Here is a 23541-nt window from a genome sequence, read left to right on the forward strand (position 1 = left end):
TTTGAAGACGTAGATGGTATTTCATAATATTGGTCATTTTTGTTTTTAACCAGTTTTGTTACTAAATGTTGATGTGGTTTTTTATATAATCCAAGTGATATCGCTTACATCTCTAGAAGGAATCTGTATTATTGATTTTAAAGTAAAAAAGCCTCTGGAGAAGATAAGCCCACACCCTATAAAGTGCCAGTTAGCACCAAGCGTGGAGTGAAAATAAAAGGGCAAAGACCAAGGCATCAAAAAAAAAAAAAAAAAAAAAAGCCAGCTCCTTCATAGCCACTTGATATTTCTACCATTTCTCTTACTCTGTTTATTGAGTTGGAAGGTAGTCATTCAGGAATTTCAGGTTTGTAGAGATTTAGGAAAAGTACTTGAAATTCTATTTCTATTTTTTATTTCCATCGCAACCACTTTGTATAAAGGCAGGCATGCAAATATGCTGGAAAAAAAGTGGAGATCTTGAACTTTGAGAGAGACGTCCATTTTGGCAAAGGGGGAGGCACACATTTGGATAAATGTATGTGTGCTCCTCAAATTTGGGTGCTAGTCCGAACCACCAGAGCTCAGAATTTTCCCATTTTTAATATACCAAGGTGGGTTAAAGCAGCCTATTAGTAAAGAGAGTATTTTTAAAACTGTTGACATTTGGCTACTGTTCTTTCATCCACTGTTCTGTAGTCTTGACAGAAACTTGGTTTAGCCTGCAGAGCGAAAGTGAAAGACAGAGAAAGGTGTCTATACGAAGTGCCCCAGAGAGCAGCAGAACTCCTGTATGGCAGTATTTAGGCATTGAGTGTGACACTGTATTAACCTTTTTAATGGATGTATGCAATAAAGTGACATGTAAATGGAGCACAAGGGGAGATATGACACTATATCTGGAAAAGGATAAAACAGTTGGTTGAATACTGGGCTATTATAGCAGTTTGCAAACCTTGGATAAACTCAGTCAGCGGTTGTATAATTGGTTATTCAATCCCGACCCTTGTTCACAGCTCAAAGCCAGGAACACTGAGACCTGTTGCCAATTTGAGTGAATATAGTGACTGTACTCGGCCGGGGCCTAACTTTGGAGCCAGGCCTTTTCCTGTGGGCTGGTTTCCACCATGTCTGGGACTGGCTCAGTGACAGTGGGTCTTTTGTTGTGAAAGGCTGGCTGGTACTCCCCTCCTTTGCAAAATGTCTAACAGCTACACAAATATAAGAAAATAGGAAAAGAGACTTACTGTAGCTTTTCTCTTAGTAAGTTAATGTAGAGTTATTAGTTTTCCTTTCATTTTCTTTCTTTTCTTTCTTTTTCTTTTTTTTTTTTTTTGCTCCTTTTTGAGGAAAGTCTGAGTTAAATAAATAAACTTAAAGAGTGATAGAAAAATCTGCTTCTAGATAAGAACTGAACCTTGGAAGTCTCTGATTAGAATATGATACGTATGGAAAATTTTATAATAATTCGATTCACAAAGATAGGTTTCTAAATAAGATATTTTTACTTTTCCTCCTTTCCTCTACGAACATGCATGTACGGAGAAGATTGTTTTTCTTGAATATCTCCTCCATGACTGAAAGATATCGCATGTTTATAAACCTGTTATGTATTTGACTTTAGGAAACAAGCACCCCGCCTTCTCTGCCCAGATTCACTGGACAGAGGCCAACAGACTAACCACTTACTGTTTCTAGTCTAGTAAAATTTGAGAAATAAATCAGTGAAGATTTTGAGTTGAGTGTGTGGTATAAAGCATGCCCGGTCTTACAGTGCCCAGTTCAGAAGGGAATCTGTAACAGGCTCACAGTATTTGCCAGGTAGGTGCTGCTTGCTGATGGGGTGACAGTTCCCAGCTGCAATCAATTATGCTTCCATTATTTCTGTTGTTTAAACATGCCTCGGAATACCAGTTAAGAGGATTTTACAAAATGTATCTAAGTTCCAAAACAAAGTAAAGAGCATGTTAAAAAAAAAAAAAAAAAACCAAATGCATTCTGAATCAAGGATTTTTTTTTCTGAGAGTGGTTGTGATCTCTTTGCTACCCCCTCACCTCCCTGTTTCCACCTCACACACCCAGCATTTAGAAAATCACACACATAGCACATAGTGGCTGATTTAATGCAGGGTTGCAATTCAATCAAGAGGCTGCTGAGGTCATATCATATAAATGGCTACAGTATTTCTTGGCTCAGTTATAGCCTTGATCATTCAGGGCTTTGTTTTTGTTAATTGAGTAGCCTCCTGCTGGGGGGAGCTCCTAAATATTTTGGACTATGTGTCACTAAAGAGAAATTTGGAGGCCAGAGGGTAGTTGGTCCTCGGGGGTGGGAGGTGGGGGCGAGTGTGAGTTTCTGCAATGGATGAGGGAAAAGGAAAGAGGGTGTTCTGAAACCATGACAGGACAAAGGAAAAAAAAAAAGCAAATTGTTTTTGAATAGAAAATTAATCATTGAAAAGGGACTGGCTATTGTGAAGCCAACATAAAAATAGAGGGAGCATTTAACTTGAAATATATGAGAAAAAGCACTATAGAAACTCCAGCGGAGGCCTTTAATGGAAAATACACCCGGCCATCTCATTATAAGTACATCCCTGGGAGCCAAGTGTTACGAGCATTAGTAAGAAGGTGGTATTATAAAAAAAAATTGATTATAACCAAGCTTAATGTATTTGCAGCTTAATAAAAGTATTGCATGGAGGTAGTGAGTGTCATGGCATAATACAGACCTCTTAGTATTGGATTGTTCATAAGTATTGTTCGTAAGTGTTAATCTGTGGAGGCCTTTACTTACTGATGGGAAAATGGAAACTTGTATTGGTAAAGAGATCACAGAATTGTAGACCGGCCCCTATTAACCCCAGAAAATACAGTTCAACATATATCTTATCATCTTAATCTCCCAAATATTTTTCTAGTTTATATTATAATACAATATTGTATATAACAAACAGATGTCTCCCTGAGGTCACTGTTTGTAATTTAGTAAATTGTAGGTGTCCAACTGGAGAGCCTAGAGCTGCTGGTGAGGGATGAAAGCTTGAGATGCCTCATTAATTTAATGTAGGTAAGAGGCTGGTGGGCTTAAAGGATTTGGTAGTAGCCCCATAGAGAACTACCTAAATGAATTCAAATAGTGTGGAATAAACTTTTTTTTTTCCTATTATTTTTCCCCCCTCCATGCTGTGAAACCTCACTGATCATTATTTTTTAGTCACTTCATGTGTCACCACAAAAACAGAAAGGCTGAAATATGTATGAAAACAAGAGTTTCAATTAAACTCAAACCAAGTATTTTTTAAAGGTGTTGGTTTTTAGTTTTTATGCAGCTTTGTTTGGCACATAACTCTTTACGTGTTTTGAGATTTGGCTTTGCTGCCTTATAATTTTGAGGGTACTGCACTATAAGCTGAACAATTTGCTGAGAAGAAAAGACAGAGAAATAAGTAAGCCAGGGTTTTTGTCTAGAACTATGAGCTAAAATAATAAATTGGCACCTACTATATAAAACGAAAACCTGCTAGATTATGTATCTACTTTAATATACCTTATAAATTTTGGAAATAGTCTTGTAAATAATGTAATCCCCTAATTAATCTGAGTAATTTCTTGTTCTTCAGTAGCTGCCATAGAACAATGAGGTTTTTCTCTTTCTCTCTTTACAAATGGAACCCTCTCTTTTATTTTTAATTTCATAAACATATATTTTAAGAAGATAATGTGCCTTTTTATATTTACCCCCATCAAGTAATAAAGGTCAGTTTTGATGTTTGCTAATTTATTGCAATGACTTAAAAGTTTAGTTTACCAAATTCCTTGCAATAAGTTATTTCCTTTCTGCAAATAAGAGTATAGGCAGCTACCTCACTTGAATGATTTATTTGGAATGCTTGTAATTTAACTAAGGATCTCAACTCCTATTATTGGAGCCCCTTAATTTATGAGAATGATTAAATATATGTTTCTAATTTATCATAATTTTTAACAATGTTTTATCTGAATCTTCTTCCTAGAATGATTACTAGCTTTTTGCAAGTAGTTGAGGGCAGTGAAGGCTTTTGAAACCACCTTCAGTGTCTGTCCCAGAGTTCACTTTGGACAGGAGATCTAATGTCCAACAACAGAGACCCTGCAGGGCTTAAATATGCTCTGCACCGTTTTGTGAGAACTAAGATAGCAGGTTCCTGGGGGATTTCAATTCCCTCAGGGAAAATTCTCAGAGATATAAACACTTTCAAATTTCTGACATGTGGAACACAGATCTTTGTGGCTTTTGAAAGACCATTCCCAAGTTTATAAAAGCTTGCTCTCTGACCCCCAGGTCAGAAAATTGGGTGGTCTGTCATTTTACTGGATTCATCCATCCTTTTGTGATAAAATTCTGACCTTTATCTTAAGTTTTAGACTGCTGGTGTTTCATTGTACTTCACCAAAATCTCTATAAACAGTTTTAAATAAGCTTTTCCCTGTCTTTTTTATTTCATTCTTTTATTTCAGAAAATTATTAGGAAAGGATGGGATACATGGCTTAAATATGATGGACATCCATTGAGCCCTTTCTACCTCCACCCACTTTTTCTCCTCAGATATACTTCTAATGAGATAAATGAGTTCAAATTATATTAAATATTACATAGTTAATTTTACTAAATATGTATGTGAAAAGATTTTAGGTGATACATATTTCTATCATTTCTTACATATATGAGAGTGAAGTTCAATGATTAATTCTGATTGCTAAGCACAGGAGAAAGAAGACTGTTCAGTCCACCTCTCTCTCTTCCCTCCTCTTCTCTCTCTCCCCGCATATTTCATTGTTCTTTAAAAAATCTGTGTATCATGTTTGTCTCTCAGTTATTAGATTGGAGACACAGGCTATAGACGTTACTGACTGGTGTTTTTAAGAATATGGAAAGAATAGGCAAGCAAAGTGCTGCTGTGCTATAGGAATCCAAGTTAATTGTATTCAAAGTATAGATTATTTTCATTTTCTACCATTAACACCCTTTCCAGGATTTGTGATTTGTTGTCCTGCCATTCCTTTAAATGAATAATGAGGATTGTATCCCATTGATTCTTCTCTGATTTACCAAATTACTAGTAACATTATTCCGCCATTCCTCCCTGAACCTGCCCCCCTCAGTTCTCAATCATCCCGGGAGGATGCCATCTTCATTTGGCTGACATCTCAGGAGTCTCTCTTTTATCTTTGCCACTTACATAAGCGTATGTGTATCTCTTATATTATGTGTGTACTGCATTACTGGTGAAGGATACATAGGTATTTCTAGCATGTGATCACATGATTCATGGTCCCTTATTTCAGATTTTTTTTTTTTAATGGAGGTACTGGGGATTGAACCAGGACCTCATGCATGCTAAGCATTAATTATTAGCTCTACCACTGAGCTATACCCACCCTCTTAAGATTTTTAAACAAAATTTTTTTTTCACAGTTCTTCACTAAGAATTCTTCATTTTCCCCCTTTTTAATAAATAAAATATATATCATCAGCTCCTGACAGTTCATTATTGCATTTTACTGTGAGTTTTTTTTTTAAATTTGAAATGCTGCATTTCACTGAGTTGTAGAATAGAAAAGTATTGAAATGTATTTGAATGCTTTTAGTTGATAATTTTAAATTACCACTTAAAGGACATTTTGGTGATAGTAAAATTCTTTTACCTTTCTAAAAAGAATTCAGCAGATTCTACTTCAAGTCTTATGCACTTGAAAAAAGTTTTTAATTCAAGTTTCTGAAGGTTTAATAGAATGTTTTTATACATATTTTTATACCCTGATGTGTGTTTACTCATCAAAAAATTACCTCAGGGCTTGGAAAAGTACAGATTCCTGGGATTCCACAAAAACATTATGAGCCGGACTCTCCAGTGGCCTTGGAATTTTGCACTTTAAAGAAGTTTCTCGGTAACTGTGAACTCTAGATGGATAGGGTCCACTTTTGTTCTGCTTCTGTTAATATCCTTCATACCTGGACAAATACGTAGTACACACTGTTGAATTAGTCCACTCTATTATTCTCAATATACTTATCTTTTAATTTACCCTTATATTGCTAGCATGATTTAATTCATGTTATTTTCCTAGTTATGGACAAGATGACAAATTGGCCCCACTTCTGGAAATTATTGCCTAGTATAATCTTTTTTTTTTTTTTACAGCAGGTTCAATTGATAAACAGAAGACTATTTTAGAACTTTTTATGGCAATGCTACGATAGTAACATTTAGGAAAAAAAAATCTATCAGCACATTTATTTACTATTCATTAATCTAGTGCTTGAAGTCAGGCATTATTGTCTTTACCTTTATTTCAATAAATAAAACAATAGGGGAGCAACTCAGATGACGCTGTAGCAATTTGAGTCAAAGGTTTATTGTCTGATCACTGTTAGTCTATACATTTAACAGTGTATGCTGAGTTTATTGAAGTTCAGAGGCCATGTCTCAGTTACTATCACAGTGCCACAGTAGTGGCTTAACAGAAAACTGTTAGATAAAAGAATGAATAAATGGATAGAGTATGAGGCCTTCTAATCTTGTGTGTGTGTGCGTGTGTGTGCCCTCGTGTGTGTGAATTGTGCAAAATAAAGAAAATGTAAGTGTCCATGTTTGACGTACATTTCTTAAAGTAGTCTGATAACTCAGGACATTATGCCGCTAAAAGCAAAGACAATGTTTTTGTACAGTCATTTCAATTCAAATTAAATGAATAAACGAATAGACTGTACCTGCTTGATTTTATACCCACTGCCTACAGTGAGATCGGTTAAGTTGCTGATATAAGAAAATTGAAAATCAAATTGTGCTTTTCTCTTTTGCTATTTTTCCAGAGTTGTTTTTTTTTTTTCGTTTTCTTTGCTTCCTTTTTGTCTTCTTTCACTTGTCTCTTTTTAAATGAGAATGCTTCTTAGAGGTTGATTTTTTTTGCTGTTCTGCATTTTTGGGGTTCACAGCAAGTCTTTCCTAACACACAACTTTAAATTTCGTTGTTGATTAGATTGTGTCTAAGCTTGTGAACATTAAATGCCATTTGCAAATAAAACTATTGTATTTTCTCATCTAAAATTACTGTAAAGATGACACGATCCAAAATCCATGAAAGGTTATGAGAGACCAAATATAACAAGTTGTTAAGGCAGATGGACTACTTCGGTTGAGAAGGCTAAGTGCAAATTTAGATATATGATTTTAAGCAAACCAGAGGGATTTTTTTTTCCTAATTTTAAAATCTAATGCTATGTATTAGAACATAAACTATAATTTGAATTCTAAGTAGTTTTTCAGCTCAACTGTTCAGCTACCTGCAAATCACAATCTCTGATTTATCATATGAATCATGTCAGCTTTTATTGTTCATATCTTTTCAGGCATCTGGCAAGCTGAGATTGCGATTTGTTTTCACATATGTTGTGATAGAGAAGATTCAGGATGTGTCGTGCTTTAGCATCAGGCTGTATGCACTTTAATTCTCACTTCCAGTGGTAAAACATTCTGTCATATTTTTAAAGTATTGGAATTCTTATTCTAATGTATGTTAAGTGGTTTTCTATTTCTATGCTTTTTGTATCTCCTTTATCATCTCTACCACCCACCTTCGTAATTTTAAACAACCACAACAGAATTCTACAATTATGATCATTAATTTTTGTTTTCAGCATGGTCTTGATATCTAATTAAATGGATGATTGTGTGAATACACTCTTATAGTACGATAATTGCTTCATTTATAATTCCAATACATATTTAGGTAATTCTTTCCTTAAGTATATCAATAGGCATATATATTTTGCTTAGAACTATTCATTCTCTTTACTAAGCTATATTAAACTTTCCCTGTTTGTCTATAAATTTGTCTTATGAAATTAAGACTTTGTTTTAAATATGCCATATACTCATATACCTTTTGCTATAATTTCATTCTTATGGCTTGTCTTTTGTTTTTCCTTCTTGTTCTATCTCATATGTACACAATTGAGAAAATACTGTTTCAAATAAAATATATGGAAAATAACAGATATGTATTATAATTTGTCTTTGAGAAGGTTGGTTATTTGCTGGGTGAAATAACAAAAACAGTCATGGAATTCTTTTATGAGAAATAGTTCAAGTGTTACAAATCGACCATTAACTGCTGCCATCATGAGCATCTTCTCCCCAGTTTTCTTTCAAGTTCCCTTAGCTTTTCTGTTCCACCCCTCTTGCCTTAGTAGCCCCTTTGCTTCCTCCTACTCTTCACTCTCACCCCTCTCATCGTGACTAATGGCTAGGACTTAATTCACGTTTCACCACCCACACTTTGCTGACATCATAAATTATTTGGGTACAGATGGACAATATTCATTAGCCATGCACTTTACTGAAAGCCTTCCACAGGAGTGCCTCACTCTCCCATTTTTATTAAAAGTTAAAATGCTTTTCCTGTCATGGGGGTTGGAGTGAGTTAGCCATGAGAGAGGACAGCGCTACGGCGCTAATAAATAAAAATAGTAAATGTTCCCGTTGGTTGAGTGACCCTGGGAAAGGAGCACTACAGAGCTGTTTGTTGTTCCCTCTCACTTGTCAACAGCACTGGCTGAAAAGCTTTAGCCATTGTTGAGGACCTAATAGAACCCTTGGAAAGTTAGAAAGACAACTGTCAAAAAAAAAAAAAAAAAAAAAAACACTCAGGCAAAGATGAGTTGAGTACTTTTGTATTTCTGTGCAATTTGGGGACAATTCCTACATTAACCTAATGGAAATGACACCTGTCTTTGTCCCCCTTAACCACTACATCTCTTCCTGTGTCATCTTTATTGACATGAACCAACTGAAAAATTCATAGGAATGACAGATAAACCAGTGAAACTACAGCTTATCAATCAGTATCATAAAAATATGTAGAGATAGAACCTTTGATGAGGTGTTTGAGTTCTGGGTAGTTTCTGGGCAAAGTGAAGCATATGTGTATATATTTCATTTGATCTTTGAAGGCGTTCTCTTAGGTTGTTGTATATGTTGTAGTTGTAATGTTAGTCAACCTTTTTAAATGTTACTGTGTGCCCAGAACTGTTTTAAACACTTAATTACATAAATTATTTCATTTAATTATTTTGACAATCATACAAGTAGAGTTATTATCCCCTTTTACCGATGAATAAATTGAAGCATAGAGAGGTTGAATTACCTGCCAAAGGCCACAAAACTAGTTATGGTAAGTGATGGAGTCACGTTGTATAATTTTTTTACATTCAGTAGCAAGACATAAGAGAGATTTTGTACATGAAGAATAACTCTGCAATTTCTTTCTGAAATGCTGCCCTCAAATTACTTACGTTATTTTTGCTGGGACCTAATATTTAAAACAAGAAAAAAATAAAGTGTTGTAGTCTAAGCCAGGAAATGTACTTATCTTTCTTGAGTGATGGAGTGAATAAAACTATGAGAGTTTTATAAGTCCATCTCTTAATGGTTACTTTGTGTAGAAGACATAGAGCCATCTTTTGAGGAGTAAACCCAAGTTTATTGATGTGTAGCAATTATGTCATATGGATTATGGTATATTTAATCATGTGATAAAAAATTCTTCTAAAATGTGGTAGAAGATCGAGTATAATTAAACAGATAGGTGAATAGTTTTAGCCTATACATTCAGAAAATTAAAGCCTGTGGGTAATGATTTAAATATTGCAATATTCCCAAAACTGATTACACATTAGAATTTTCCAAACTTGAGTCAGCAGGCCAAAGGTTTTTTTTTTTCCCCCCTGTTAACCAAGCTCTTATTAAATTTCAAGTGGAAACAAAGAAGTATTTTGGCACCACTAAAAGTAAAGTATTTCTAGAGCTTAATTCACTTCAGGGTAATTACATGTAAAAATGAGGCATTTTGAAATCCTAATGCTTTGGAATTTCAGATGTGTTTCTATTGTGCCTTGTGGTGTGTGTTATTTTTTAACATTTCCTCGAAGAACTTGACATTTCCAGTAGCAGACTAGCTGTAGCGCTTGGCTAATGGGACTGTTACAAGGCCTTCTGGTCTTCGGTGCACAGATACTTTCCAGATATGTAAAAGTCGTTATATTACTTCCATTGTGTTGTTTAATATTTGCCCCAAAATGTTGTCTAGACATGCAGCTGTTGTCAACATGAATTGAACTCTTACTGGTACATGATTTCCAGATTTAGCCCAATCTTCCCCTCAAAAATAATCCTATTATCAGTAATTGAATAACCAAATAACAACATATTGAACTGTAATTAGCTTTTGAAGAAAAATATAGTTGGCCAAATGCACTAACTTGCGTTTGTTCTTTAATTTCATGGGGGCCATCAGTGAAAACTTCCAAGGGGAGAATATTGAATTAACAGACCCTAATTCTAACAGATGTTCACCACTCAGACGACCTATCATCTAATTAATTATTGTCTAAAACTGGATGAGGTGAATAAAACTGGACTAACATTTCATTTCTGAAAAGTTTGACTCTTTCTTAAAAGAGTTGTTGGGGTGTGTAGTATATGGAAAAGAATACCAAACTAGGAGTTAACCTTCAAGTTCTGCTCTATCATTAACTAGGTGTATGATCTTAGTTAAGCTTTATCCTTAATTGATAATTTTCAGTCTGTAAAATGAAGAGGCTAGTCTAGACTTGTTATTACCCAGTTTATATTGATAAGACAAGTTATCTCCCAACACTAATGTCCTTGATCGAATAAAGAATCCTGTATAATCCATAAATCAGTTCAAGATTAACAGTCAGACAGCACATAAATAGATCTAAATCTTGTAAAAAGAAATGTAAATTTGTTTAGTGTTAATTAGATTTACATAACAATGGAATGCTTATTTTATGTTTGTTTCAGTTTTACTTTTAAGTAACCAAGAAATTTTTGTTCCATTAATTTCCAGTATGTATTGTAGCAAATTACTTTTGTAAAATACTTCTCTAAATGTTATCTAAAGATCCTTCCAGGTTTAAAATGCTGATTCTGTGACATGAATAATCTACATATGCTTTTACTTCTTGACTTTGAAGGAGGTATTGGTATATTTTGACATTCAGCCATATTGTTGTTCCTTCCAAAAGACAGCTTTCACCCCTAAATATGCACCGTATCAAATGTCAGGAATAACACAGCTTAGTTTAAGCCACAAAATTAAAGTATAAACGGTAGTAGATTTGGTCTGATCTAAACTCCTGAGACTTTGTTTAAAAAGTCAAATATTACACGTACATATTTTTTTGCTTGTTCGATTTTTCAATGAGCTCTGCCACTGCAGCTCGAGGGAGATTAAGGGGGAAAAAAACCCTACATAAACACAAAGCAAAAACCTGAGCTTGTGTGTAAAGCTACTGCACTGGAGCGAATGTGGTTTAATTCTTGGCACTGGGAGCTTGTTGGAGAATTACAATATGTTGGCATGAGTCTCCAGGTCTCATTGTTCCAGATGAGGGAGTCGGTCTTAAGAGTGTTTGGCGCTGAAGGGAAAAAGGAGTGAGAGTTATAGGGAATGAACGGGCTCTAAAGAGGCAGGATGCTGTTGTAACAATGGCTGGCACAGTTAGGGGGGCCATTCACTAGTGGGGATTGCAATAGGCATTGATGTGCAGAAGCATATGTGAGCAAAACAGAGGCAAGGGTGAGAAGGGAAATGCAAGCAAACATAGCAAAAGGATCCTGATGGCAGGAGACGAGTAATCCAGGTACAGTCCCCTTACTATTAATGGGGTGACTGATAAGGATGACTTTCATTTCTCTCTAATGTATCTTCCTGCTTACCTCTTAACGTTTATTTTATTTTCTCTTTTAAAGTATACATGCATTTACCTTTCCCCTAAAAAACAGATCCTTGAATCAGATCCTTGAATTAAGAGGCCATGGTTTTGTATTCCGTCTGTTCTACTTTCTTGCTAGGTGATCCTGGGCCTTGGCTTTCTCTCTGAGTCTTAGTTTTCTCATCTGCAAAATGGATATAATAATGGTCTGTAACATTGACAGAGTTATTGTATCTGACAGCATTCTGTAAACTGAAATGCAATGCAGTTAATAGCAACAATTACTATCTGTCATACTTATTTTAGTATAGAGAGCCCTAGCTTTAATTTTGATGATAATCATGGTACTCCAGTGCTTGAGAAAAGTAAATCTTAGGAGAAACTTTAAAGCGTTTAAGTAAAAGTATGACATATCTTAACACAAATGTAATGGATAATCCAGAATTTGAACATTTGGAAATAACTCTATGTCCACAGACATACCATACGCACAATATAAAATACGACTCTACATGTATTTTTTTTAATCACATTGTAGAGAATGGAATATTTAATAGATAACTGCTATCTCTTTTGCTCCATGAGCGCTGAAGTTACATAATTGTGTCACATTTCACTTTAATTATATTCACACATTAATGGACCAATGTATTATAAATATTGAGATTTTGCCTTTGGTCTTTTGTAGTTGTAATCATTTATATCCTATGGAATCTTTACCATTTTCAGAGAAATTCAGTCATTGTTTTCTGTCCATTTATTGTGCTCGTTATTGTGAGATCATTTTTTACCACTTCTTCATGAACTACCAGTGGAAGCAGATTGTATCATTGCACTTGGTAGAATACTGAACATGAATTTACTTAATTCAGATACAGAGGTGAAGTGGGTGAAATGGGACACTTTAGAACCCCTTGAGCTAGATAGTGTCGAAGTTATGGTGAGAACCCAGGTTGCTTGTCTTTTAACCCAGTAGTCCTTCCATCAAATGTATACATTTTCATTTCGTGACCACTATGTGTTCATAAGTTTTCCTTAAATCGAATTCTAAAGTTCAGAGCCATATAGTGGCTTCACTACATCCTGAACATATGAAAACCATAAGGAATCTTTGCTTTTAATCTCATCATGCTGCTAATAGGTGCATGTTACCCTGGGATATTCAATTTATTCTTTCAAATTTTTACTTCATCCAGCCAATCGAGTTAATAACAATAGTCTTTCCAACTCTCCAAGACTATTTTGCAGGTGAAATGAAGTCGTGTGTGTATACCAGAGAGAACAAAAGACTCTGGGATCCAGTAGGTTGAATTTAGCTCCAGTATTGGGCAAGTCATGATTTTTCCTAAAGCTTTGGTTTCTTAGTGGTGAAACAGATGTACCAATATCTAATTCAGGAGATTATTAGGAAACAGTTGAGATACCACATATAAAGGGCCTGATACACTGTTTAGCACTGAACCCTCAAAATAGTAGCTGTCATTATCATTTTGTTGTCAACAAGAGAGTTAGGAATTTTATGGGGAAATAAATCCTTGGTTCAAGATTCAGCTCTGCCCGTCAGGTATTGTGAAACCCCAGACAAGTCTTTTTCTTCTTCGTCTTCATCTTTTTTTTTTTTTTAAAGCTGGAAGATGGACGTAATAACACAATCTGAGTCTTCAGGTCTTCGCTCTGATTAAATGAGAAAATACAGGTGAAAGCATCTAGCATAGTTCCTGGCACATAGGCTGCTCAATGAATGTTTATTGAATCTTATTTTAAAGTATATACCTCATCGAAATTGCAAATATTATTATCTTTATTCATCCACAGGCATGACAGCCCCGAGTTAGATATATTTCTGATTTTACATCTTCCAAATTACTTGGTTTTAAAGAAGTTATTCATTTTTCTGTAGTGTATGTTACAAATCAAGTACTTGAAAAGAGTGGCATGGTATAGGAGCCTTCTATCTTTATGCAAGTTAATAAAGAGGCCAAGAATGTTCTGCAGGTTTCAGAAATCTGGCGGCTGTTTCTTTAACTCTGCGACTTAGACAGAAGACTTCTGTTTCTTTACGAGCACACTACAGTGAATATTTTGTCTAGCTTCAGGGAAAAAGCTTTGTCATGGACTTTGCAGACAATAGCCTTAAAAGTAAAATGGTCTGCTTTTGGTGCCGGGAGGTTCAGGGGCCTATTGTTAGTGCACAATGGGTTTCTATTGCTGCATTCCTGCTTCGCAAAGGTTTGTTAGCTTTTAATGACTGACAGTGCTCTATTGCAAATACCATATTGGCTGTGCCCTGTTTACATGCTACTCAAGAATTTTTGTAGAGTGCTGGAAAAAAGAAACAGTGGTGTTTGTTTGACCTACTCTGATAAGGTTTAAAAAATGATTTCACTCACGAAGTGTTTACTGGGAATGTAGAAACATTGGAAATCCCTGCAGAAATATTTTAAAGTTACTTTTAAAGCCTCAGTGAACAGAAGTATTGATTACAATCAGAAGAGATTGAATGCATTTTATTACTCAGAATTGTCATTACCATTGTCAACACAGTGGTGTAGAAATAGGGATATTTTAAGAAAAAGTAAAAGTAAAATCTTTAGACTCTTGTTTTCCTTAAATGTGAAAAATGGAGAGATATATTTTGTCATGAAGGAAAAAAAATAGCATTTCACACATTCTGTAGTCAATGTGCACACAGCAGTTGTAGGGGTGTGTGTGTGTGTGTGTGTGTGTGTGTGTGTATGTATACACTATATATACAGGCTATATAAAGAAGTAATCATTCAGAGCTTTTCACCATTTTATTTTCTTCAAGTTATTGACATCTGAAAGAGAAGCATTCCATGTTGTCAGTTTTTCCAAGGAAAATTTCGTCTCCACTTAGTTGAAAACGCCACACAGGCTTTTGTGACTCCGATAGCTGATAACTTTAAGATGCGGGCCTAAGAAAAGTAGATAGCATTAGCTAAGATGATGCAGAAGACGCTTTAATAGGCATTTTACTGTGGAGAGAATTAACCCGTTTCCAATAATCTTATGGTCTCTAGGCCAGACGGTCCCTTTGATAAGTTAACATGTACTCCCTTTATGCTCCTAGTAGGGGGTAAACAAATGTCTGAACAAACACAAATACACATAAACACCAATGTGGAGAATGGCGGTGTGGGTCTTAGATCTGGATAATAAGTGTGGGTATTGTTATTTAGATGGAACATACTGGGACACTTATCTTTTAGTACACACCATTTTCTAACTGAATGCAGTGCTAATCGTGGGATTGAAAGCCATTGTAATTGTGTACCCATCAAAATGCTGACAAGAATATACAATTACATTATTTGGAACTGAGTTTAATGTTTGGGAGTTTTATTAGCATTTATATTTACTTACACATTAAAGTTCAACACAGAAGAAGAGATCAAAACCATATGATGCACAAAAACAAATCTCAGATGAACACATAACCCTGCTCTCTAAGTATCCGTGCCCTGTCTTAATACGAGGCATTGTAAAAGAGTGCGCTGCAAATCTGAAATAAGCAAATAATGTTTCCGTTTTAGGCATTACTCACTTCTCTAGATTTTGCAATCTTTGTAAAGCTTCTTTTATGCGAACTTTTTAAAAAAAAATGTTCACGGTACTGGCAAATCTTTCCACAGTGTGCTTACCACCACACGATGTTAAACACATATTATAAAGTGGATGTAATTGTAAACACACAGAGGGATATAATTACATGTAGCAGATTTAAGAGCTAATTCTTTGCCTTTTTTTACTCTGTATTTTATCAACATAATTATTTTTTGACTGCAGACTAACACCCTGAAATTGACAAGCATCCATTATAGCAGGAATTTGTTCACCAAATTGAAAAACAATGAACTGCAGGTTTATATGTACCCATTGTCATAAAGAATTAGTATGGCTTTGTTCCACAAGACGGAAAAGCTAATGATTTTGAAACAGCAGGTGACAAAATACATTCTTTTTTTCCCTGCCCTGTTATCAGTTTGTTGATGAAGTCATTATGAACTGGGGCTGGGATAGGGATGGCCTTATTTTTAGTGGGTAGATTTTTAATGAGCTACATTATAAAGATAGTCATGTTGATTTCCTTGCATTTTTTTTCTACTTAGAAACCCCCAGTATTGAAAAGCTACTCTCAAAGGACTGGAAAGACAAGCTTCTTGCAATGGGATCAGGGAATTTCGGTGAAATAAAAGGTAATACGTTCGCAATTATTTTGATCCAAAATGTACCAAAATGAATTTGATATTCAAGACTATTAATGGTGATAACATACTTCTGCCCCCACGCATTCTTTGTCTTGGGTGTTTCTTTTTTCCATCTTGAAAAGGGGATGAACCAGGGCTCTTATTTTTCCTCTTTGTGTGTCCACTGTATCTTTACAGTCTTGATTTACATCACTTTTTAAAAATTCAAAGGACTTACTTTATAAGTACTAATCAAAATGATAGGGTTAAAAACTGCATATTTTGAGATGATTTTGTACAGTCTATGTATGGGAAGTATGAATGCACATAATCATTTAAAATCAGAACTAAGGGGATGAGATTTAATTTCTCATATAAAAATAAAATCAAATGATCCTTTCAATTAATTAAAAAGTGTGGTTTCTCAGGGCATAGTAGGCAATCTGTAGTTTTTCTATTCGTTGCCAATAGGACACTTGATTCTGAGTTCTAAAGGATTAATTTTAAGGAAAAAATACTTATTCATCAATATTAAATTATTTACTTATATATTACTGTGTATATTTTTGATAGAGGCTGAATATATATTTAAAATATCACCAGATTTATATTAATATACATGTAGAAATGTGTGTAAAAATAACTTTTTTTTGCATATGTGTGTACATGCACGTGTTCTCCCAGTGAGAGAGGCAATTGTCTTAAGTCTCTTAAGACTCTACTACATAAGAGCATCCTGGAGAAAGGCAGAGCATACATCAGTCTTCTCAAATGTTTGACCTTCTTGACAGTAGCATCTCCATTCTGGAAACTTCCAGAAAATGTTTGCCTGAATATTTCATTTTTCATCCATCTATTTGGAGTTTACATATATTCAGGCTGTGATTAGGATGTGACTGGGTGGGGAAAGAATGAATTCCTGCTAACCAGCAAATTAAGTAACCAAACTCTGGAATGGAATGAAATTCAAGCAAATAATGATCAATATCGGTTGAAGAGCTCGAAGGCAAAGTTTAGAGAGAACAGAGGAGTTTCTGTTTCTTGATTTTGTTGGATTTTAACCCATTTGCACCTGAGATACAGGGTGTCTTCTCCAAGGTTCTTTATTCTCCTCCAACCTAGGTGATAACTGACAGCAAAGCAGGCGGGACCGCCCGCTCCAGGCCGTGTGATCTCATTCCGTTGGAGGACAGACATTTTTCCCTCCCTGGCTTTCCTCACAAGTCTGACTTAAAAGCAGCAACAGCAGTGATGATAAGCACAGAGGAAAGAAGCTCAGCTGTCCTTTCAGGCTTGCCTGTGGGGTTAGTTCAGGAAGCTGCAGTACCGTCACAAAAGAAGTTTCTGTCTTTAATTTTGAGTTTTTTAAGCTTCACATTCAGAGCACAAGTTTGGTTATTGTCCTCTGGTTCTGTTCGAAAAAGCTGTTTTCTGATGCGTTTTAAAAGCAACTGTAGATCTTTCTTCTGTGTTAGGTGCTCGGATCAGGTTTGGCAGAAAACTGGGGGAAAAAGCAGCTGGGTGACTTTTCCTACCTACTGCCCGTGACAGTTACAATTACTGCCCATTGTTCACAGGTGGACTGGAGAGGGGAGAGGATACAATAGCATGTTGCCCTCTGGGGGTAAATGAATTCTTCTTGATGGTTCTTGGAGGGTCGGAGGCGATGATTAGGTACTGCCCAGGAATGTGGTTTTCACGCCACCTCAGAAGTTAGTCCAGAACAATGGCCCGACTGTTTGGCAGCTTTTTTTTTTTTTAAATGAGGCAAGTAAAGATGGAAGTCTCCTGTCTGTGTACAGTTTTCAGTCAGGGTAAGGAAGGATAAGCATGACCTTTTTTTAAAAAAAAAATGAAAATGTGAACTTACTCAATTCTCAGATGATTTATTGGTGATAATTTGGAACAATGTATTTGAGTAGAACCTTTGCATATATTAGGATGTTTACAGTTTTTACCAAGTTTTCGTGTGGATTGAAACTTTTCTCCTCCATTTTTACTGGGTCAGTTTTCATTTAACTTTTAATTTGTTCCAGGAGACATTTGAGTGAGTGAATGAGTGTGTATGTGTGTGCGCGCACGCGCGTGCACACACATGCCCATTCTGAAATCTCTAAGACAGGTGAGGACAGAACTCAGTTCCTGAGGGCTGCCTTCAAGTTTCTGTAAGTGAATTACTTCCAAGGCATTTGGACAAAGAATAAACTTACAGCTCGGCAAAGTTCAAAGAAGTGTTTCTTACTATTAGTATTGAAAAAGTAAAAATGATAAGCCTTTAGAAATAGGAGAAATAAATAGCATTTGGTTTGGGTAGTTTAGCCATCAATAAGTAGTTGTCATACCCACTTAAAATCAATCTCATTTTTCAAGAAACAACGTGAGTTAGTAAAGGAAACCCACTTCTAAAAGCATAAAATTATCTTTCATGTTGGGTGATCTTGCCTGTTAGAATGTATATACCATTTTATAAAATGGTCTGGCACTTTGGAAATGTGAAGTAATTAGGTTTTAAAGTTACATTAGAAACAATCCTCTAAAAAACACACAAAAAGAACACTAGATTCCGTTTTGCAGAACAAAACAATTTGACTAAAAAGCTCTACCGACAGCAGTCAGTCAGTATATGTTATGAACGGATTAGCTGCCTGAACACATGGGTTATTCCTTCTTCTCCAATCAGCCACGTAGTGGAACTGGCCAGTTTACAGAGGTGTCTTGCCCTTACCTGTAGCAGAAGCACTGAGTACTGGCCGTGTGAAAGGTGAAGGAATGTATTTCTGTAGCCTCACAGTTACTGAGAAGAGGAAAGAACAGTGCCTGCATTCCAGTTGGCAGCCAGGACTGTCACACATTGTCTCAGCTAGCACGAAATGCCATTACACTGAAGGTCACTGCATTGGCACCTCACCTGAGGACAGTAGCTGGGGATCCATGGCAGCTTTGACTAAACGAAACATCGTTTGTTTTTCAACAGAGTCATTGCAAAATGTGTATTTTACTGACTTAAATTTATTTATAGAATTATAGCAAAAATATTGGCATACAAAATTCTCTCAAATATTTCTGTTTTAGTCTAAAAGCAGGACATTGTTTGAGAGGTCTTCTGACTAGGTCACTCAGAAAAGCCTAGCTCAGTTTCTCCACCTGCCTTGTGTGAAGAATTCTTTAGAGCCGGGTTTGTTTCCTGTTGGTATCCCTGGTGGACCCTTCTCATCCGCTCAGAGGGTATTAACTGGGGCCAGGAAAGTGTTGTAGCTGGTATTAAGGAAAATGCCAGCTGCAGTTGGTATAATAAAACATTGGCTCTCCTTGAAAGCTATAATTTTGTTCTTTCTAGAAGATGGGGCATAAAGGCTTTCTAGAATGCCAGTATAATGGATTCAAGGAAAGAACCCACTCAGCAAGGTAGTGGCCTTTCAGAACTTGTGAATCAAAGACATGCTGTGTAGATTCAACCCGTGAATTAAAGTAGAGCCTCTCTCAGGTGACATGAAACTTTGAGAGAAAAAGAGATATGTTGATTCAGTGTATGGCTTGAAAGAGATAAGTCTATTGGACTAACATCAGAGGATTTGAAAATAAGCAGGCTTGGAATGGGAATCAGGCCCCAGGTAGTAAATCTAGTAAGGTATCCTTGGAGTTTTGGAAATTTAAAACACGGACACTAAAATCTCAGCATTTAGATATGTAAGCGTTTGTATAACTTTGAAAGTTGTTTTATCCCCATTCTTTAAAAATCCAGTAACTATTGAAAAAACATGTGGTTTGCTAATTACCTTGTGACTCTTTCATTCGTACATAAAATATATGTCTTCACATTTTTCCAGCGGGGTTGGAAATGTTGATTATTTTCTGAGAGAACTGTTGGATCTGGAACTTGTTTAACATAAGAGTCAGCCATAAGGAAGGTACATAATATATAGTCATTTACTTCTAAATAAAGTAAATGTTTAATGTTTTTAATCTACTAAGCTTGTTTTATAGTCCCTTGTAGTTGCTTGTGAGTAATGTTCTCACTTTTTCTAAAAACCGGATCATAAGAACTGAAGAAAGACTACCAGTGCACAGAATATAGATCTTTAAAATAAGTTTGGCATTGTCTATCAAGTAGAAAGTGACTTTATGTTTTCGGCAAATCAATTAGTTGCTCTGTCTTAGAAAGCCACAGTCCCTGTGCCAGTGTGTAAACACAGCCAGTGACAGGGAAAGTGGTTAGCTGCTGGATCGCGTCAATCTGCATATCAATAATCCAGTTCACCTGTTAAGAAGTTTCATATACCTTTTCCAATGGGTACTTAAAAATGCATGCTTTAAGAAGATACTCTTACATATTTAATCTGGATTTCATATTTGAAAACAAAAATATCCTCTCCTCAACATTTTTCTCATTTAATAAACATTCATTAATTTAACAAGTATTCATTTGTGTGAGGGGTGTGAAGATTCTAAAATTAAAATAATTATAAGAACATTATTTTTTCTTGTAGATGCAGGCTTCAGAGCTTACGCCATCCAGATCATCGGATAACAGAATTAACCTAAAACCTTTTCCTCTTTGAAATTAACATTTCCGTCACTCAGGAAGCATGGTGTAGTCAAAAAGATGAGGTGTCACGTTGCCCTGATACTTTCAAGCAGTTGTGGAAATCAGGCTACCTCTTTTGGTTTATTTCCCCATCCCCTCATTTAAGCACAGTTGCAGATTACTATTGATTACATGCCCATTTATGTATCAGCGCTTTGTTAACATCTCCCTTAAAAGATTACTGTAACAAAGCCTTTTGTTCCCAAAACCATGTACTTTAGTTGTGACGGGGTCAACTTGTAAAACTAATTCTGTCTGTCTCTAAAGCCTGAGCTTTTTAAATGATGCTTGGTAGTCTGTCTTCAGTAAAGTTGGAATGGGTGATCTCGCAAATCCTTTAAAACTTGAAAACATCCAGACCCACTACAGCTAGATGATGAGTCCCTCTGAGATGCACCCATCGTTAGCCTGCTTACTTGGTGAAATTTCCTGGTGGACTATCTTGCTTACTGTTGGCCCAAAGTTTGGAACCCAGTATGTATTTGATGAATGAATGACCAAAAGTGCCATGTTTTGAGATGGCTGTTTTTGACTACATTCTAGTCTGTAAATGCAGCAAATTTAATGTGATTTTTTAAAAATGTTTTTTACATTTTACATACAGTATCCAAGTAAGTGAATGGAATGATTTTGGGGAAAGTGTGTAAAATTACAATCTGCATTAAAAAGTAGCCATTTGTAAAAGACATTGTATAGAACCATACTTAAAAAAAAAAAAAAAAGAATGACCCTTGCATTCACTACACCACTGATATTGCAAACATCTTGTTCATATTGTCCCAGAAGCACAGCATCCAGCCCTGGAGTAACAACGGTAAAGATTATAGGTGCTTTTCAAGTGTTCCATTTTACTCTTATGATAGTCACCCTTAAAGCTGAAGCTATATAGTACATATATTTTAAATTCCAAGCCAAAGGCCACCTTTTAAGATATTGAAGCAAAAAGAATTAAACTATTTTTTTTCAAAACACATTATAGAAATCTGGAAGAAGGTAAGAATATTTTTAATATTAACAGTGTACATTGGAATATTAATTTACATTGTCATGTAATAAATGACAGTATTTCCTATGTAATTTTAATTGATTCCAACTTCTGAGGGTATCTATATTTCCATCAAGGCTATGTAACTAAATTTTATTAAAGTTTGACTTCATTTATTAGCAACAAAAAAAGACCAATTCACAGATGTTTTTAAGTTGGATAACTTAACAGTTACTCCTTTCTGTTGATTTTGAAAAATGCCATTCACACCTTCTGATGAGGGGTCTAACTTTTTTCCTCTTGTTGGATATAAGATTGTCATTGGAAAAAAAAAAAAAAAGACCGTCATTGAAAAAAGCTTTAGATGTAAATTTAGAATAACTTAAGTTAGTTTCTAGTTGTTATATTCATTCAACAAATTCTGCTGTCTGTCTTGCCACATGCTGTGTTCTGGGGATGCAGTGGTAGCAAGTGGAGTAGACACACTGCTGCCCTCCTGGGGCTTACGGTCTCGTAGAGGCTCTTTCATTAGGCAGAATTTTAAAGGCAACACAGCAAATGACTTTTAGATCCCTCAAATCGAATACCAGTTGAAAATAACATTTCCATAAAAAAATTAAACCAAGTAAAGACCTATTCAAATTATGACACTGCTAATCTAAGGAATACCAACAGTAAAAGAAAAAAAAAAAAGATTGTGGCTAAGATTCACTGTTGTTTTGAAACAAAGAATTAAATGTGTGTTAATTTTTTTGAGGAAAGAAACAATCTTCAGTTTACTCTTAGCCTCAAAATTCTAGGACTTTTCCTTTCCTGAGTGATTCTTCCTTCCTTTTACTTTTCCTTTAGTTGGGACAAAACTGCTCCAGATTTACAGTGATTTTGATTGTTTATTTCAATTTGATTGTTTATATACATTTCATTTTGGTAGAATAAAACAATATTGGGGAAGTATCAGCTTCCAAAATTTTTTAAATTATTATTTCAAATGTATTTGAGACCATCCTTAATATAAGAAATCTTGATGAATGGTTATTTATCCATTTTCATGGAATTGTACATTACCAGTCAGGTAAGGACTTTTGTCTGTTGTTAAGAAGGCTATTTTCTTCATTTAATAAAAGGTTTTTGGGGTGTCTGCTTTGTGCTAGGCATTACTCCAGGGATATAGTATTGAACAAAACAGACAAGCCAGTATTCTACTATCATTGAGCTTATGCTCTGCTGGGAGGGTCAAAAAATAAGTAACTGTGTCAGTAACAGTACAACATACAGTGCTAACTACTATGTGCAGAATGAAAATGGAGTGACATGATAGAATGTGAGATGGTGGCCTCTGTAATTTCACTGTTTGAGGAAAGCGTTCGGAGTAGTTGGAATCTAAGTTGCCATCTGGTTGGATCTGAATCTGTGTATTATCTCCTCCACTTAAATATAAGCTCTGTGAGGCATGTTCTTGTCTGGCTTGTACCGTGTAGTCTCCCCAACCCCTAGGACAGTGTGAAACATACAGGAGGAACTCTGTGACTGTGTGTTGAATGAATGAAAGGAAAAAGCTAGTCATTTGAAGTAGTTCTCTAGCAGGAGAAACCTGGCGATGTCGGAGTCGTCTGGGGCATTAAGGCAAGGCGGGGAGTGCTGCCAGCATGTACGCAGCACGGCTCCCCGGCAAGAGAACGTGCAGCCTGCAGCGTCAGCGATGCGGGGCTGGAGAAGCCCTGGTCCAGGGGAGGGCCTTCCAGAGGGAAAGAGTTGAGGTGCAGAGGCCCTGAAGTGGGAGCGAGTTTGCATGTGGGTATCAGAGAAACTCAAAAGAGGCCACGTGCCTGAAGCATTTTGGCAAAGAGAAAATGGGAGGAGATGGTGCCAAGAAGGCAAAGGTCTGACCATTCAGGACTTGGGAGGGGAGGGAGTTTGGCTGTTACTCTGTACAACATAAAGCTGTTAAGTGGTTTTCTACAGGCGTGTGGCGCGATCTGATGTGCCTTCTAATGAGCACCC

At 35.9% G+C, this 23541-nt stretch overlaps 1 protein-coding gene across 11 annotated transcripts in view; it reads left to right on the forward strand.

The window, feature by feature from the left end:
* Positions 1-23541, forward strand: part of SOX5 (SRY-box transcription factor 5) — a 903217-nt gene that overhangs the window by 690940 nt on the left and 188736 nt on the right. For all 11 annotated transcript variants that reach the window (XM_032473064.1, XM_032473061.1, XM_032473062.1 and 8 more), the window contains one exon: positions 15893-15979. In XM_032473064.1, the coding sequence (XP_032328955.1) occupies positions 15893-15979 (87 nt within the window). The remainder of the gene's footprint in view (positions 1-15892; positions 15980-23541) is intronic.

Source organism: Camelus ferus, chromosome 34 (assembly GCF_009834535.1).
Source record: "Camelus ferus isolate YT-003-E chromosome 34, BCGSAC_Cfer_1.0, whole genome shotgun sequence".
NCBI classification, from domain to species: Eukaryota; Metazoa; Chordata; class Mammalia; order Artiodactyla; family Camelidae; genus Camelus; species Camelus ferus.